Genomic DNA, 15,444 nt, shown 5'->3' with positions numbered 1-15,444 from the left:
ATGGTAGCATGGAATTCTTTACCACGTTTTTTGGTAAATGAAACAAGTAAGATGGCCTTTAAAATCAATTTGAAATTGTACTTGTTTACACAAGGTGTTACATGATTGTTCTTTTGTTTTTATTCCTCTTTTAAAAGAGGCTACGTGGATCTCAAGATACATAAGGGTACTGTGGCTATAAGTTGATCAGAACTGAATATAACCAACTTATATCAAGTTATGATCTTTATCTCCTCTTTTATTTTTATTTTATTTTATTTTATTTTATTTTTATGTTTTTTGTTTTTGTGTTGTATGCTGTATAAATGCATGTTTATAAAAAGGACAATGCAATTTGTAAACTTGACCACAGGTAGAACAGCGCTCGTCTGTGGATGTGATAGCTGATGTGGATCAATAAACAATTCAATTCAATCCCTTGCTTGCCTTCATATAGTAGTACTGACCCCGCAGGAATGTCAGTGAGCTTGTCTATAATTGTCCTTCAGCCTGCCACATCTGTAACTCATTTATGTTGTCCTTCATGCAGAAATGAGATCTCCTCCTCCTGATATTATGCTCCAATGCAAGTGTGTTCTTATTGCACACCTAAGCAAATCCCTCACAGTTCCAGTGAAACCCCTTCCTCCTCCAGAGACTGACGTAGATTCCAATTATGAAGAAATATGAACAAGAGATGGGTGACTGTCACAGGTCCCATGGAAATTTCATTTTAATTAATCTCGAGCAGAAATCGCCAGCTCTGGTATCCCGACACTCATCACGGCTCCCTGAAGTAGATCCAATTTTCTGTCTCAATAGGCGTTAAATTAGCAAGAACATTTCAACCTTTGTCACCTCTGCACACATAACAAATGAAATACATTTGGCTATGTGTCATAATAAAGTGGTAATGAATGACTCGACACTACATAGAAAGATGGTGGCAGGTGAATCGCCCATGTGGGCACCCCATCACATCTGGGAACGTTGAAAAGCAACGAAATATAAAGGAAGGCACACTTAAGATGTGCAAAATGGGTACGCGTGCATTTTTTGCTTTGCAGGTGAATTTTGTCCTTTATTATTTCCTGTGAAGCTTTGAGAAGATGGGAAAATAGAGCATTGGTGAGACCAATGCTAAAGTACCATGACTCATCACACAAGTATATCCAGGTTTGATTGGTTCTACCTTTGCCAACTTACAATGAGTCAGTGTAAGCATTGCTGACTTAAGTCTATTTATGTTTTCTCTCATTAGAAAATAGCGGTGCCTGACTCATCAACATCACCTTTGTGCCTGTGCTCTGAAATTTAACAAGTATTGTTTCATGAAAAATAGCCCACAACACACTGATATTATTGTTGTGGGGGAAAGCTTTGCATTTCATTTGTGTTTGAAGTTTGGATTGTTATCAAAGTTTTCATCAGAGCAGACACTCGCCGCAGCAACAGATCAATGAACGTCTATATTGAGAAGTTGTGCTGAATTAATTTTCTTTGGAAAACTTTAATTCCAGACTGATAAGAGGAAGTTTATTAAGTTTAAGCACAGACGACCATGTTGGCAGTTCATACAGTGTAAGTATGAGAAAAGTTCATATTAGTCATAAATCTTTAAGCGCCCCACACATGACATGGGGGGATGTGACATTTTAAAAGAGATGTACAGTCCTAAGCTTTGAGTCTAATGAAAGGAAATGGAGTTGGGAGCTCATTTCATATTTATCATATTGTTCATGCATGCCTCACACTGACAGGGAGCGTGCCACCATTCCTGTAAAAGTCTCACCACATCAGTGCCTGATTCTCATCCACCCACAGACTGAGGTGGATCGCTCTATGCTCCATACAGCTCTACATATGCAACACTATCATAAATTCCAACATATATCTCTCTTTTACCAGAGCAGTGAAATCTGAAGTGGAATTTCAAAGAACATTCTCCATACATTGTACAAAGTGATTGTTGACCATTTGTCCAAAAGAGTCCCACTTGAATCCTCGTCCAAAGCCTAGATTTTCCATCACTTTCTTCCAATCCCTTCTTTGATGGTGACTGTGGGCTTTAACCAGCTGCCTTGGGAAGCAGCATAAAAGTAGATACCTTATAAAGGCTTCAACGGGACCAGCATTTCAAAGAGACGTGCTTGAGCAAGGTATTGACCGCATGTAGTGAAAGGAGCAGAGAAAGTGGACTGGTGGCTGTACAGGAGTGGAAAATAATATTTGTATTGGATAAAAGGAGTGATAAGAGTTGTTGAATATGTAGTTGGGCTTTAAGGAGACAGCTCTAAACAACAATTTGCACTTCCAGTGGCTGCATTGAAAGGAAAGAATTACAATTTATTGGATGTTTTGCTTCTGCCAAATGGATTACAATATTTGAAAGTGCAACGTACCAATCCAACAAACCAGATCTCACTTCAAATGTATCTCACATTGCCACTCTGTGAGGATTGTTGGCATCAAATGGCAAACCACGTGTTTTCAGTGAAGTGTCAAAGTTAAGAAAGGGTCAGGAATGAATCCTGAAATGAAATCCTATGACTCAATACGTCACCATTCGCTCCAGCCTCCCGATGCATACGCTGTTGCTCATTAGTGTATTAGTTTGCTCATGCTATCAAATTATACTGAAATCTCCCTTTGGACACCAAAGACCTTTTGCATTTTGCATATGTCAAAGAGCATACTGGCTGACAAAATGGTACCCTTGCAAAAAGAGTGGATTGTTCATACAATAGCTCATTGCCAAAGGACTCTAATACAGAGACCTTGAACACATCGTTTGTCAAGTTACTTAAACAACAGATCTTGATGTTCCTTTAATGTCCTGAGGTACAGTTCCACTGTATGTCCAGCAAATCCAGTTTATAAATAACATCGTAGATAAACAACATCTGACCACCAAAGGGATTCACAAGGTGGCCTAGAAACTCTTTTTAAACTTTTTTTTTTTTTTAAAAACTATTGCTTTCTCTGTTGGACTTTCTTCTAAAACTTCTCAGCAACTCATTGTTGTTTGTCTGGTTTCCTCTACTGTTTGTTTCAGATTTCTGGCTTCTAATTGTAGCCAGCGTTACTTCAACACTATTCCCTTTACACCTCCTAGCTCTGGTACGTGTAATTGGAATTTTATCTGATGTGCTTTTCACTTCTTTTTAGGTGTTTTAGCTCACCATGTAGTTTCGGCCAGAAAATACATTTTATTTCAAAACAGTTTCTCGAATAATTTGAAAAAGAATCAATTTGAATGTCAAAGAAAAAGAATTGAGCCACCAGAACCACTTCACATCCGTCTCAAAAATTTACCATAAATTTAAAAAAAATTTAATTTTAGTATATTGGAGTCACAAGATGAGGATCCCTTTCTATAAGTGCTACCCGACTTGGTCAAGTTACCAACAATAAAATGAAAATCTCTGCAGCAGATTCTTAATTACTGGGGGAAAACTTGAATTTGACTCGAGGCTTTCACTGTTGTTTATCCACTATAGATAAGACTTTTGCACATCAAGTCTGTATTTGTCATTTGTCCAATGTTGTTCTTTACCATCAGTCATATTTACTCAGTGACTCAGAAGCTTCAGTTTGTCCCTAAAGTTTTCAGAAAAAAGTTTGATTTTGTTCATGTTTGTTTGAGGGTTGTTTGACCATTTAGAGCCACTGAACGTGCAACCATCAGTATTGAAAATGTCAGCATCGTTATCCCCAACCAAGCACTTTATGGCCAACAATGTAAAGAATTTAAAGTTACTGGATAGCAGAAATTGTATTGACAATCAAGTATCAAGCAGGACCGCCTGAAATATTTTCAGCCTGGAAATAATCCAGATAATTCTACATCTCTGGCTGGTGACGCTCTCCTCACTACTGACAACAGATTGTGTAGACCCCGTGTTTATCTTTTCTTTTTCTGTTGCGCGGAAGTGAGAAGAACACAAAATCCTCCTCATTGTTTGACAGCTCCATTTTTCTTGTTTTGTGAATATTTACAACAGATAGATGAATAAAGCGCATTAAACTCTGTGTGCAAGCTATCTCTGCAGCAGATAAAGGCCTACAGTTTCAGGACTCTTTCTGGTTGTTTTATCACGATCATTCCCCTGCCTCATCTTTTTTTTTTTTTTGAGTGCTGTTTTTCTACATTAATGATGAGGCGCCTCTTAACCTTCATCCCGGTCATCATCTACTTCAATCTTGCATTTTAATTGAAAGAGGCTTGTGCAACCCTCCAACCCAGCTGTTTCCCTGCCACATCCCAGAGCAAGACAACAATGTTCTTCGCTAATTACTGCTGCAAAGTGAAATGATCTGTGACACTGTCAGCTTCCATTAAATTACCCCCAATTCTATTTACAGTACTTGTCAATATCCTTCCTCATTTTCGTACATCAGTAAGAAACATGGCGCAAAAGATTGACCAAAAAAATTATACGCTTTCAAGAAGGCTGTTGCAAAACTAATGACTGTTAAAAAGCAATCAAGTGGTAGCTGCAGTCTGGGCTGTAGATCTCTGTATTTTATTGCTAAATCCTGGTCACAGCACCTTGGTTCTTTAAATTATTGCTATGTAAATCACCCGAAGTGCCTTGGTGTTCGAAAGTAGCAGATTTAAGATGCTGGTGCATGTGCTAAGTAGACAGTATCTCGATATTTGTGGAGGACCCCATTTAAGAGACTAACTCCTGCCATTCATCAGCATGTCAGTGTACCTCAAGCTTGCACTATATTCTGAGGAGCTCATTGGTGGAACAAATTAAGTTCTCTCCGACTCACATTTGACATGCTTGGGCTGTGTTTGTGCTGGTACCATGGTGGAGCGGTGGTTAGCACTGTCACCTCTGGGTTTAAACCTGCCTGAGCAGCTGAGACCTTCCTGTGTGGGATTCATGTGTTCACCATGTGGTCTCTGAGTCCTTTTAGTGTTCAAAGCTATGCGTGTTCAACATACATGGTCATAGGCGTGAGGGTTAGCGTGCATGGCACTCTGTCTCTCTGTGTTAGCCCTGTGATGGACTGGCGATTTCCCCTAATGTCAGCAGGGACAAGCTCCAGCCCTCTGTGACCTTGTACAAGATAAAGTGGGTATACAGCTGATGGATGGATGCTGTGAAGTATAACACCTAAGAACACGCTTCCACTTTTACCTTACATGGGCCTCTTTTTCCCGTCACATATCGTCCTAAAAGCTTTGTACTCTCTGAGTGCAGTGTAAAAGTTCAGGTTTTTTGCTCAGTGAAAATGTGAGGCTCTTTTTGTATTGCACTTCCTGTCTATTTCAGATTGAGAATTCCTTCAGAAGGATGAGTTAAGGTAGGGGTCTCGTGAGATATAGACTTTTCATCTAAAAAGGAAAATTCCTTACATGTCTCAAATTTAACAAACATTCCGTCAAGAAAAGCAGGAAGATCAATCTGTGTGCAGTGCTCACGGTGAGTGCACTGAACTGAGCCCCACCCAGAGCTCCTGTAAACACCATGTGGATCCTTGTCTTAATGCAAATCTTTACATGAGACGTCACTGTCCTCTACTGGTTTTGTAGTGTACTACAACTGCAGTGTGGAAGTTAATTCTAAGAAAATGCTATTTTGCCCTTTTTTTTTTTTTACTTTGTTTGATGATGTTTGATATATTTATCATTGCTAAGCACTGCCAGTTTATAATTTCAAGTTTAATTCAATTGATTCACTTATGGTGACCCACTTACACTAATTATCACCTTTCACACACCACACAGCACATTTGTGCTGGAATTTGAGCTTGTGGCTTGTTAATGTGCTTGTTACTCCACTGTGAGGTTTAATTGTTGGAAAGTCTTTGTTGTCTTACCCAGTACTCAGGCATTTTGCGGTGGAAATGCATTCCCTTATTCCCCATCTTATTTGTATTCCAGCAACAGATGGTGTGAAGCTTTTTCTCTCAAATTGATTTCTGTTCAGTACAAATATCTTGGTCAAGACCACTCTAAATGGAAGAACGCAAGAACATTTCTCAGTATGAGGTAAGATACCTGCAATTCCTTTTTATTGTTATCACACAACATTGGTCTTTCCTTTCATTCTGGTTTTTTGTTTGAGATTCCAGACCCGAAAAAAATACACATTTTTCATTGATCTGTGCCCACAGGGTGGTTTTTCCACTTACAGCTGTTAGTATACACAATTAATGACTTGCATGCCATTTAAGAAATGAAACAAGAAGTTTGCTGTGCAAGCTTGCATGCAAGGAGATAAGACCTTTACACACACACACATTCTCAGACACTCTCCTCCATTCTCCGCCTCTGGGGTTTTGGTCATGAGGTTTATTCACTCTGTACGCAGAACAGACCTCAGTTTTCTCTCTGCTTATTTAAGTAGTGGGCTGAATTTTCAGCATGAAAGCTTTGAAAACACGGTTCTTATTGAACTAATTACGTTTTAATCATTTGGAATTTGGTGTTATAATTTTAGTCCGACTTATGCTGGAGTGGAGTAGAATATTTTGTCTTTAATACTGAAATAAATCATAGAATTTGTTTGTTTTGGTCATACCCTTATGCTGCTTTGTTTTAGACGTGCTAGCAGTTCCAAAGGGTCCAATGATGAAAATGTCAGTTTCTCTGTTGACCACTGAGATCTAGACCACAAACTATGGGGCAACTTTAGAATGTTTGATGGTCTTTAAATGTATTTCAGGAGGAGTTTTGGTTACTTTGACTGTCTGACCCTTTCTCCCGCATCACCTGAAAACAAGAATTTCCAAATGTGTAACATTTTGTCTTTTGACTAAACACCTGCCAAAGTAATGACTCATCCATCAATTATGTGCTAATCAAAAAATGTCAGCACATAATCACAATAAAAAGAAGAGACACTTGTTCAGTGATATGCTTACCGTCCACACGTTAGCTCTCCCAGTGTGTCATCTACCTGCATTTCAAGTTTGGACTCAAAAAGCAGCGAGCGTGGATTCTTCCTGCTGTTATGTTCGATGTGCTTCAAGCATCGTCAAACAGCTTGTTCAAATGAGGCTTGTTCTTTTAGATACTCTGGTAAATGAGCATGAGGAATAAGGGCTGAGATCAAATAAGTGGCCTGAAGACAACCTGTTATGAGAAAGTGAATGACAAGAAGTTTCAGGTATTATCTGTGAGGATAGGAATGGGGAGAGGGGAGACAAAGAGGCAGACAATCATATGAACCGCTGGTATATAGCTCCCTGCTAATGACTCCCACTGTGCCATTTTTACCAAAGGCAAGGATTACCATTAAGCCCGAGTCACATCTTCTCACATGATCCTCCATCCTGCCCAAGGTTTATTCACACACAGGCGAAGATGTGAGCATACACAGGATGGGAGCAGGGGGAAGTGGGGATGAGAAAGAGGTCGGCTGAGCAGCGGTCACGGGACAAACAGATGAGATGTGTACACGTAGAGCATCACTCCAGTCGATTTCTAGACAATGATGGACTACAAGTTTATTGAAATTGTAAATTCGTAAAGTTAGAGTTTGTGCGCCTTTGTATTTGTTTATTTAATGCATTTATCTCATGTATTGCAATTCATTTAGTATTTTACTGTATTGGTGCCTTCTGTAGCCATTAGATTACCATGACTAAATTTGCATTTTTTTTTCTCTCTATACACTGTTGTCTCAATCTGTGTCTCATAATATTTGATATGCATGGATTCAAAGATAATTGACAATGTTGGCTTTTAAAGACTTATTCAAGACTCCAAGACCAAAATAATTTATAATCTAACTATCAGAGTGCTCATGTTGACATTTAAATATGCAGAAGATGCAGACGTTTGAACATTAGAATTAAATTGTCCTGACAACCTTGCCCAGCAGACCTCCTTGCAGTTTTAAAGGGAGACATGGAAACTACACATGCATAAGGAATGTGGCCCTATTTTCAAATACATGAGAAGGAGCTTAGTGCTAGCTTTGCGTAATCCTGCACGTCACGCGCTAATTATGAAACGATACATCCCGACTGATAACCAACGTGAAACACATGTGACTGGGTTAAGAACCAGTGCTTTTCAGTGTATGATATCACAGATTTTAATGTTGATTGTTGTTGATATTGATGTTGCTCAAGTTGGGGGGTGGTGGGGGGTTGGTATGTATGCAGTGTGGTTGTCGGTGTGATGTTGTGTGTGAGTTTATGCATGAATTGATTTGATTATTGATTTTATTATGTAAAGCACTTTGTGCTGCTTTTTAGTATGAAAGGTGCTATATAAATAAAGTTTGATTTGATTTGATTTGAATAGAAAACCCTTACCTTTTTAGAGAACTGCTGCTTTGCTTCATGGGGTCTTCCAAATAACAAAATAGTTTTGTCCCCAGAACTAAACTTGTGACTTTTAGAGATAACTACATCGAAAATATCACAGATCTTTCCTTTTTTTTTTTTTGTTCTTTAATCATTTGTGATAAAAATAGGAAAGCATCTAAGTAAAACAATGACTGCGTCTGTATAAAAGTGCTCCATGACAAGAGAAAGTGTTGCATTCATTTACATTTATTTGGCAAGATATGATTAAATGATCTAAACTAACAGTTCTGTCAGTGACAGTGTCAACACTGACAATGAACACAGACAATTACTTCCCAAACTGAAGCCTCACGTATATGTGGAGTTCATCAAGGCTCCATCCTGGCCCCTGTTCTGTTCTCATTATCTATGTTGCCTTTGGGGTCCATTTTTCCCCACACATATATTTGCAGATGAAACTGAAACCAATAAAGATAAAAACCAAAGATTATTTGCAGCCTTTGTTCAGTTGCTAAAATTATATCAAAGCATAGATAATTTCTTAATTTCCTTAGTCTAATGGAAAGAAGACTGAGATGATCAAATCTTCAGATGACATTTGGCATCGTAAAATTCATATTCTGTAGAAAAAAAAAACATTCCGAAAAAATAACAAAACATTAGTGTTATTTTTGTCAATTTATTTTCAGATTTGACCAACTGATTAGCTCAGAACAAGGCTTTTTTTCCAGTTAAGAGGTAAATCCCTATCTCTTTTGTGGAGATAATAAAAACATTCATCAAACTTTTATCTCACATCGACTAGGTAATTGTAATTCTCTCTATGCAGGTGTAGATCAGTCTCTTTGTCATATGCAGCTGGTACAAAGTGCAGTCACTCATTCATTAACAAGCACAGGAAAGCATTATTCTAGTACACCAGTGCTGGCTTCTTTCTATTGGCTTCCTGATAGTTTAAGGATCAATTTTAAGATTTTATTGCTGTTTTTTAAAGCTTTTAAAGCTCTTAATTGCCTGGCCCCAGCTTGTCCAGAGAAACATTTACATTGTCATATTCCAGGTAGAGTAATATAGTGCTTTTATGTCATGCTTCTACTACCTTAAGTCTGTTTTTATTGATTTTATTGATTTTACCCACTCTGTTTTACTGTGCTTTTATGAATGTTCTTTTTTTTCTGCTCTGGATTTCTTTATTTTTGTCATGCAGCACTTGTTATATGGTGTATTTTTCTATGTTGTTGCTGTAACAGTGGTTTGTAAAAAAGAAGGACATTGCTGTTGACATTGACATGTGTTACGGAAGTTTGTTGGACCAAATGCTCACAAATTATTGAGAAAGCTCATCTGGGATTTAATTGCACAGAAAAGACAAACTTCTACCTCTTCAACAAAATTTTTTTTTAGATTTTTGGTTCTTTTAGCTCTTTGGACTTGACTAGAAGTTATAGCTGTCCTGGAGGATGTTCTAACAACTTGTCGACAATTGAAGTGTGAAAAAAGGTTGTTCCAAATTAGTTTGTAGTGTGTCTAAATGCACAAAAGACCTACAAAGCCCTACAGAATACAGCAGAGGTGCTTCCATATAACTGGCAAGAGAATTCAAAGCGCTTTTTTGAGATGTTGCTCAAGTAGAAAATGTATGGACATTTGTTATGATCATCTCGGCTGCATATTGTCATCACAACTCAGCAGAACTGGTAACATTATAGATTCCTACACCTGTGATCACGAGTTGGGAAGCATAGCCTTGAAAAAATAAAGACCTAACGGTGGCCTCAACCATAAATATTAGGAAAACAAGAGAGGTCCGAAACATTTTCAGTCTTTATTTCATGTCTTTGAGCTTTGAAAATGATTCTTTGCCGAACATGCAGACAGTTCAAGGTCACGTGAATACTCTTTTGCCATTTCAGAACTTATTTTTCCATCTCCCCTTACACCCATTTTTTTTTCCAGGCATTCAAAACTACCTCCAACGACTGTTAAAACATTTCTGAAACACTCGATTATTTCTTTTTTATCTTTTAAAGTGTACATCAGACTTTTTCGTGCAAAATGTGCTTAAAAAGCATTGATAGAAACCCAACCAGAATCCTATTTTCCCTCTCTTAGGTGTGAAAAAACAATGCACCATCCCCCAGTCATACTATGAAAAGGACAGTACTGGTCGACTTTTAAACAGTTAAAACACCTGATCTTTCCATTGGATAGGGGACCTCTCCAAGTTTATTTCATCCCAAAGGATGACCTTTTCCCAGACATGTCGGTACTTTTGTTGTCTAATCCTAATCAAACAGTGACTTGTAACACAAAGGGTAAAGTAAAAGGAGAATAAAAGCAAAAGAAGTATTGGTCCCAAATGGGACTTAAACCCTTACTCCTTTTTATTAAGAGTTAAGGTCTTGCAAATGAAGCATGATCTTATTATTTCAAGTGGAAACATCACACTGATCTTTTTTCCCCCTCTTCTCCTGAAAGATCTCCCCATCGCCATCATTTGATGTTTGAATTTGCATAGAATCTGGCTGCTAATTAGAGAGTGTTGATCCCTGGAGGGTTGCTGATATTACTTGTCCTAAATAATATTTAACAACTAACAAGTATCCTGTGCCCTCTATGCAGTCCAGGGAAAAGTTTGCAGCCAGCTTGAGGAAGAACATAAAACCGTGGATGTTCTTGAGAGTGCCTACCCTGCTGTTCATGCCCCAGATTCTAAGGATTCTTCAGGGTATCGATTTAGGTTTGACAACAAAAGGAGTATTTCTTACTTGACGTTACAGTAGGAGCACACTGAAATAATATATACTTTGCCTTTGAGCACCAATTTATTGGGAAGAATCAAAGGTTTCAAATGGTGCACAGAATCATGGGGCAGTTGGAAGGAAAATTCAAAGGAGTGTTGCAAAAACAGAGTATGGAGACAAATGTTTGCTTGAAACAGAGTTTCATAACAATAAGCCCTGCACAACACTTTGAAATAGTACACGTGATTTTTATGTATTCATTTTTAAAGATAATTTCTAAGGTGGAGCTGGAAAAGACTTGCCTGAAAATAGGAGCGTAATTAATGGAGAGTCACTACAGCTTGCAAATAGCAAAAGGAATTTAGCATTCCAAGAGGACTTTGTAAATACCATTCATACTTCCATGTCTCACATGCTCAGGACCACACCACACCAGGGGGGGAAAAGGTCTTTTTAAGAAGTCAAATGACCCTAATCACGAATATTTTAACAAACACACAAACCTCTCCATTTCAAAATCCTGACATTTGATATGGTCTGGACAGATGTTTTATGGGACTGAAAGACATTTTAGGTTGTTTAACTTTTATACAACAATCTACCACTGTGCCTGTATGTGAATGGGTGATGTCGATCATAATATTTAGTGTTTTCAGAAATGAAACATTTTTTCCTCACCTTCAGTTAGGTGTGGGGTTTTTTTGTTAGTTTTTTTTTTTTCAATTGGCAACCCCATACACCCACTGACTTTTTAAAAGAACAATACTGGGCATGACCGGATCACACTACCTTCTTTCCCCTCCAGTAGGAAAAACGATGTTATGTGAAGGAATCACGCGGGAGTCAGAAAATCCTGGTAGTCATGCGCTAATCCGGTATTTAAGGTCAACGCTCCAGTGGTTTGGGGGGAAAAGAGAGACAAGGGACTTCATGGGCGCCTTAAGAAAGTGGGCTTCACACACACTCATCTGGCTGAGAAAGTAACCCTGGTGTATTGAAGTGATGCAAGTTTACTTTTTGATAAAAGGTTAACCAAACAATATTTTCAGGTAATTTCCAGAGGATCAGACTGACTCGAACCCTGCCACAGCCGTGTGTAAAAGTTGGCAATACTTTTGGATAATGTGGCCGTGCTGTGTTTTGGTGCTTGTGGGCGCGGTGGCTGTGAGCGCTCAGTTCCCCAGAGAGTGTGTCACACCAGTGGGACTCGCCAGTGGACAGTGCTGTCCGTCGCCCCCCGGACTCGATAACGACCCGTGTGGCTTTAGCGCGGGGCGCGGGCAGTGTGTGTCCATCACGGTGGACGCGCGCCCACATGGGCCTCAGTACCCTCACGACGGGCGGGATGATCGGGAAGGATGGCCCATCCGTTTCTTTAACCGCACTTGTCAATGTAATGGGAACTTCAGCGGTTATAACTGCGGCCGCTGCAAACATGGATGGACTGGGTCCAACTGTGATCAGCGAGTTTCTGTTGGTAAGTGAGCGTAGCCTATTAATAGTTTATAGAAGATAGACATAAATATATATTATTCAAATTCCCAGTAGTCTTGCAATATGAATTGTTTCGTGGAACTTCATCCTTCATTCTACAAACAGAGACTTCGTTCCATTTAAAGTTAATCGATTTGACAGAGTGCACATTTGAACAAAAAGAAGCATACTAAAAGCATTAAGAAAACTAATGAAATTGTAAGACAGATCCCCAATTAGGACTTATGCCTGACATACTGACAAATCCCTTTGTTCCTATTATAATCCCCCAGTAAGGAGAAACGTGATGCAGCTCAGCTCGGACGAGAAGCGCGCGTTCGTGAACGCGCTGGACCAAGCCAAGCGCACTGTGCTGCCCGACCTGGTGATCGCAACGCGGCACTTTTCGGACATCTTTGGCCCTGACGGGAACACCATGCAGTTCGAAAACGTCACCATCTACAATTACTTCGTGTGGTCCCACTACTACTCGGTCAGCAAGACCTTCCTGGGCGCTGGCCAGGCCAGTTTTGGGGGTGTGGACTTCTCCCACGAGGGCCCCGGTTTTGTCACTTGGCACAGGTACCACCTGCTGCAGCTGGAGCGGGACATGCAGGTGGGAAACAATAAAAGTTGTGGGCTTCTTATGCCAATAAGGTGTTTTGAAATGATTTACACTCTCCAACAAGCTGTGTCCCTGCCTCAGTCAAAATCCCAGCTCCTCAACGACACCTTCCTTTCACCATTACACCACCCACTACAGTAATGGGCTTACGTGGCTCTGTTCCTCTGTTCATTTGTTTTGCGTAATGTGTATTGGCACAACTGTATTGGCGAGGAAATCATAATTGACTTTGCAATGTCACGCTTTGACAAGCGAGCAATGGGCAAAATGTGACTTTAAAACGTTTTTTTAATTCGAGCTGCACACCATCCATTTGAAGAGAACAACAGACATATATTCATTAATTTTCATCATTGGTGAGTGGAGTAGCACAGGAGTGGAGAATGTTCATAATACCTTCCAGTAGGGTTGGTATGGCTATTATATTCATCCAGTGGGTGAAAGTTGAGAAAAGAAATTAGGCTGCCATGTGGATTAGAAACCCTGGCCGAGTGTATGACTCCTGCTGAGAAACTCCATCCTTTTTCCAGTGTAGGTTTGTGCTTCAGCTCCCTAATTAGGTGCCTTTGTTCAAACCTGGCACACTGACAGAGTTTGAGTGCGAGTTTATTTTTCACATTTCTTAAATCTCAACTGAGAGGGTTATATATATATGTGTGTGTGTGTGTGTGTGTGATGATGATGATTAAATTATAATTGCTTACAATTGCTTTCACAAAGTCTTTGAGGGGTAGATTTTCATATATTGCACATTTATTCATTCACTGGCATTACTAAGAATATGTTTGCAGCTAAAAACGAGGTTTTAAAACAACTCATTTTATCTGTGCATTCACACCGTTACTACACAACACTACTGTGCAATATTTTCATCTTACCTGCTGCTCATCTGGTGGTTAGCAGTGCAATAAAGTAAAGCCGTGTGCCTGTTTTGACTCTGCACATCTACACCCAACAAAGGACATGCTGCAAGACCCCTCCTTTGCCCTCCCCTACTGGAACTTTGCCATCGGTGGAAGCACATGTGACATCTGCACAGATGACCTGATGGGAGCCAGGAGCAGTTTTGACATGAATTCCCTGAGTCCCAACTCCATCTTTGCTCAGTGGAGGGTCGTTTGTGAGAGCGTAGAAGACTATGACACGCTGGGGACCATCTGCAACAGTAAGACAAGTGTTCATCATTGCAGACAGGCAAGGGGATTTTATTTGAGCGTAGAGATAGACAAGGAATGTTACAGGTGTCCTATTTTATTCTTTCAGAGATCAGATGAATGAATGCTGCCTTTGCTGGATTTTTTTCCCCCCATCCCATTTAGGTACAGAGACTTCTCCTATCAGAAGAAACCCAGCAGGAAACGTCAACAGACCCATGGTCCAGCGCCTCCCAGAGCCCCAGGATGTGGCAGACTGTCTGCAGGTTAACACCTTCGACACACCACCATACTACTCCACCTCCTCTGAAAGCTTCAGAAACACCATTGAAGGTGAGGCACGGGAAAAAAATGTTTCATTTGTCCATCCGTCTGTCTTTTTACACTTTTTGCATTCTGTGACGGCTTCTCATGTTGTCATGGCAGGCTACAGCGCCCCCAAGGGGAACTACGACCCCATTGTCAGGAGCCTCCACAACCTGGCCCATTTGTTTCTGAATGGGACGGGAGGACAGACTCACCTTTCCCCGAATGACCCCATCTTTGTCCTGCTCCACACCTACACTGATGCCATATTTGACGAGTGGTTGAGAAGACACGGTCCAGGTGTTTTAACAACTACTCCTGCTGTTTCCACAATAGTTCCTGCATTTTTTTTGTCTGCTTTATTATCTATTATTATTATTCTCCTCACTAATCTGAAGCTGTTTCCAACAGATTCGGTTGTGTACCCTGAAGAAAATGCCCCCATTGGTCACAACAGAGGCTACAACATGGTGCCCTTCTGGCCTCCAGTGACTAACTCTGAGATGTTTATGACTGCCGCTGAAAATCTGGGTTACACTTATGAAGCTGAATGGCCTGGTACGGCCTGGTGGGCCTGAATCCCTCCCAGCATCATCCCATTTTCCATTCATTTGCTTTCAAACTTGGCTTTGGGTAAAAATTGAGATGTTTGAAGTAATCATCATTTTTGCTTCTCCTCTAGGTCAAGCTTTCACTCTGACGGAAATAATAACCATCGCAATAGTCACCGCCCTTGTTGTCGTCGCAGCCATTTTCGCTGCCACTGCATGCGCCGTACGTGCCAGATCTTACAAGATGGAGGGCCACCAGCCTCTGCTCGGGGATCAGTACCAGCGGTACGATGATGACAAAAGCCAGTCCGTAGTCTGAAATTTCTGCTTAAACA

At 40.1% G+C, this 15,444-nt stretch overlaps 1 protein-coding gene across 1 annotated transcript; it reads left to right on the top strand.

Annotated features, from left to right (window-relative positions):
- Positions 1-12,122: 12,122 nt before the first annotated feature.
- Positions 12,123-15,428, top strand: LOC142368655 (5,6-dihydroxyindole-2-carboxylic acid oxidase-like). Its single transcript, XM_075450859.1, has 7 exons — positions 12,123-12,477; positions 12,767-13,089; positions 14,059-14,263; positions 14,418-14,585; positions 14,679-14,858; positions 14,970-15,116; positions 15,241-15,428. The coding sequence occupies exons 1-7, from the start codon at positions 12,123-12,125 to the stop codon at positions 15,426-15,428; spliced, it is 1,566 nt and encodes a 521-aa protein (XP_075306974.1).
- Positions 15,429-15,444: the final 16 nt, after the last annotated feature.

Source organism: Odontesthes bonariensis, chromosome 19 (genome assembly GCF_027942865.1).
Source record: "Odontesthes bonariensis isolate fOdoBon6 chromosome 19, fOdoBon6.hap1, whole genome shotgun sequence".
NCBI lineage: Eukaryota > Metazoa > Chordata > Actinopteri > Atheriniformes > Atherinopsidae > Odontesthes > Odontesthes bonariensis.
Note: the sequence above shows the minus strand (reverse complement) of the source record. Positions and strands in the feature narration are given on the sequence as shown.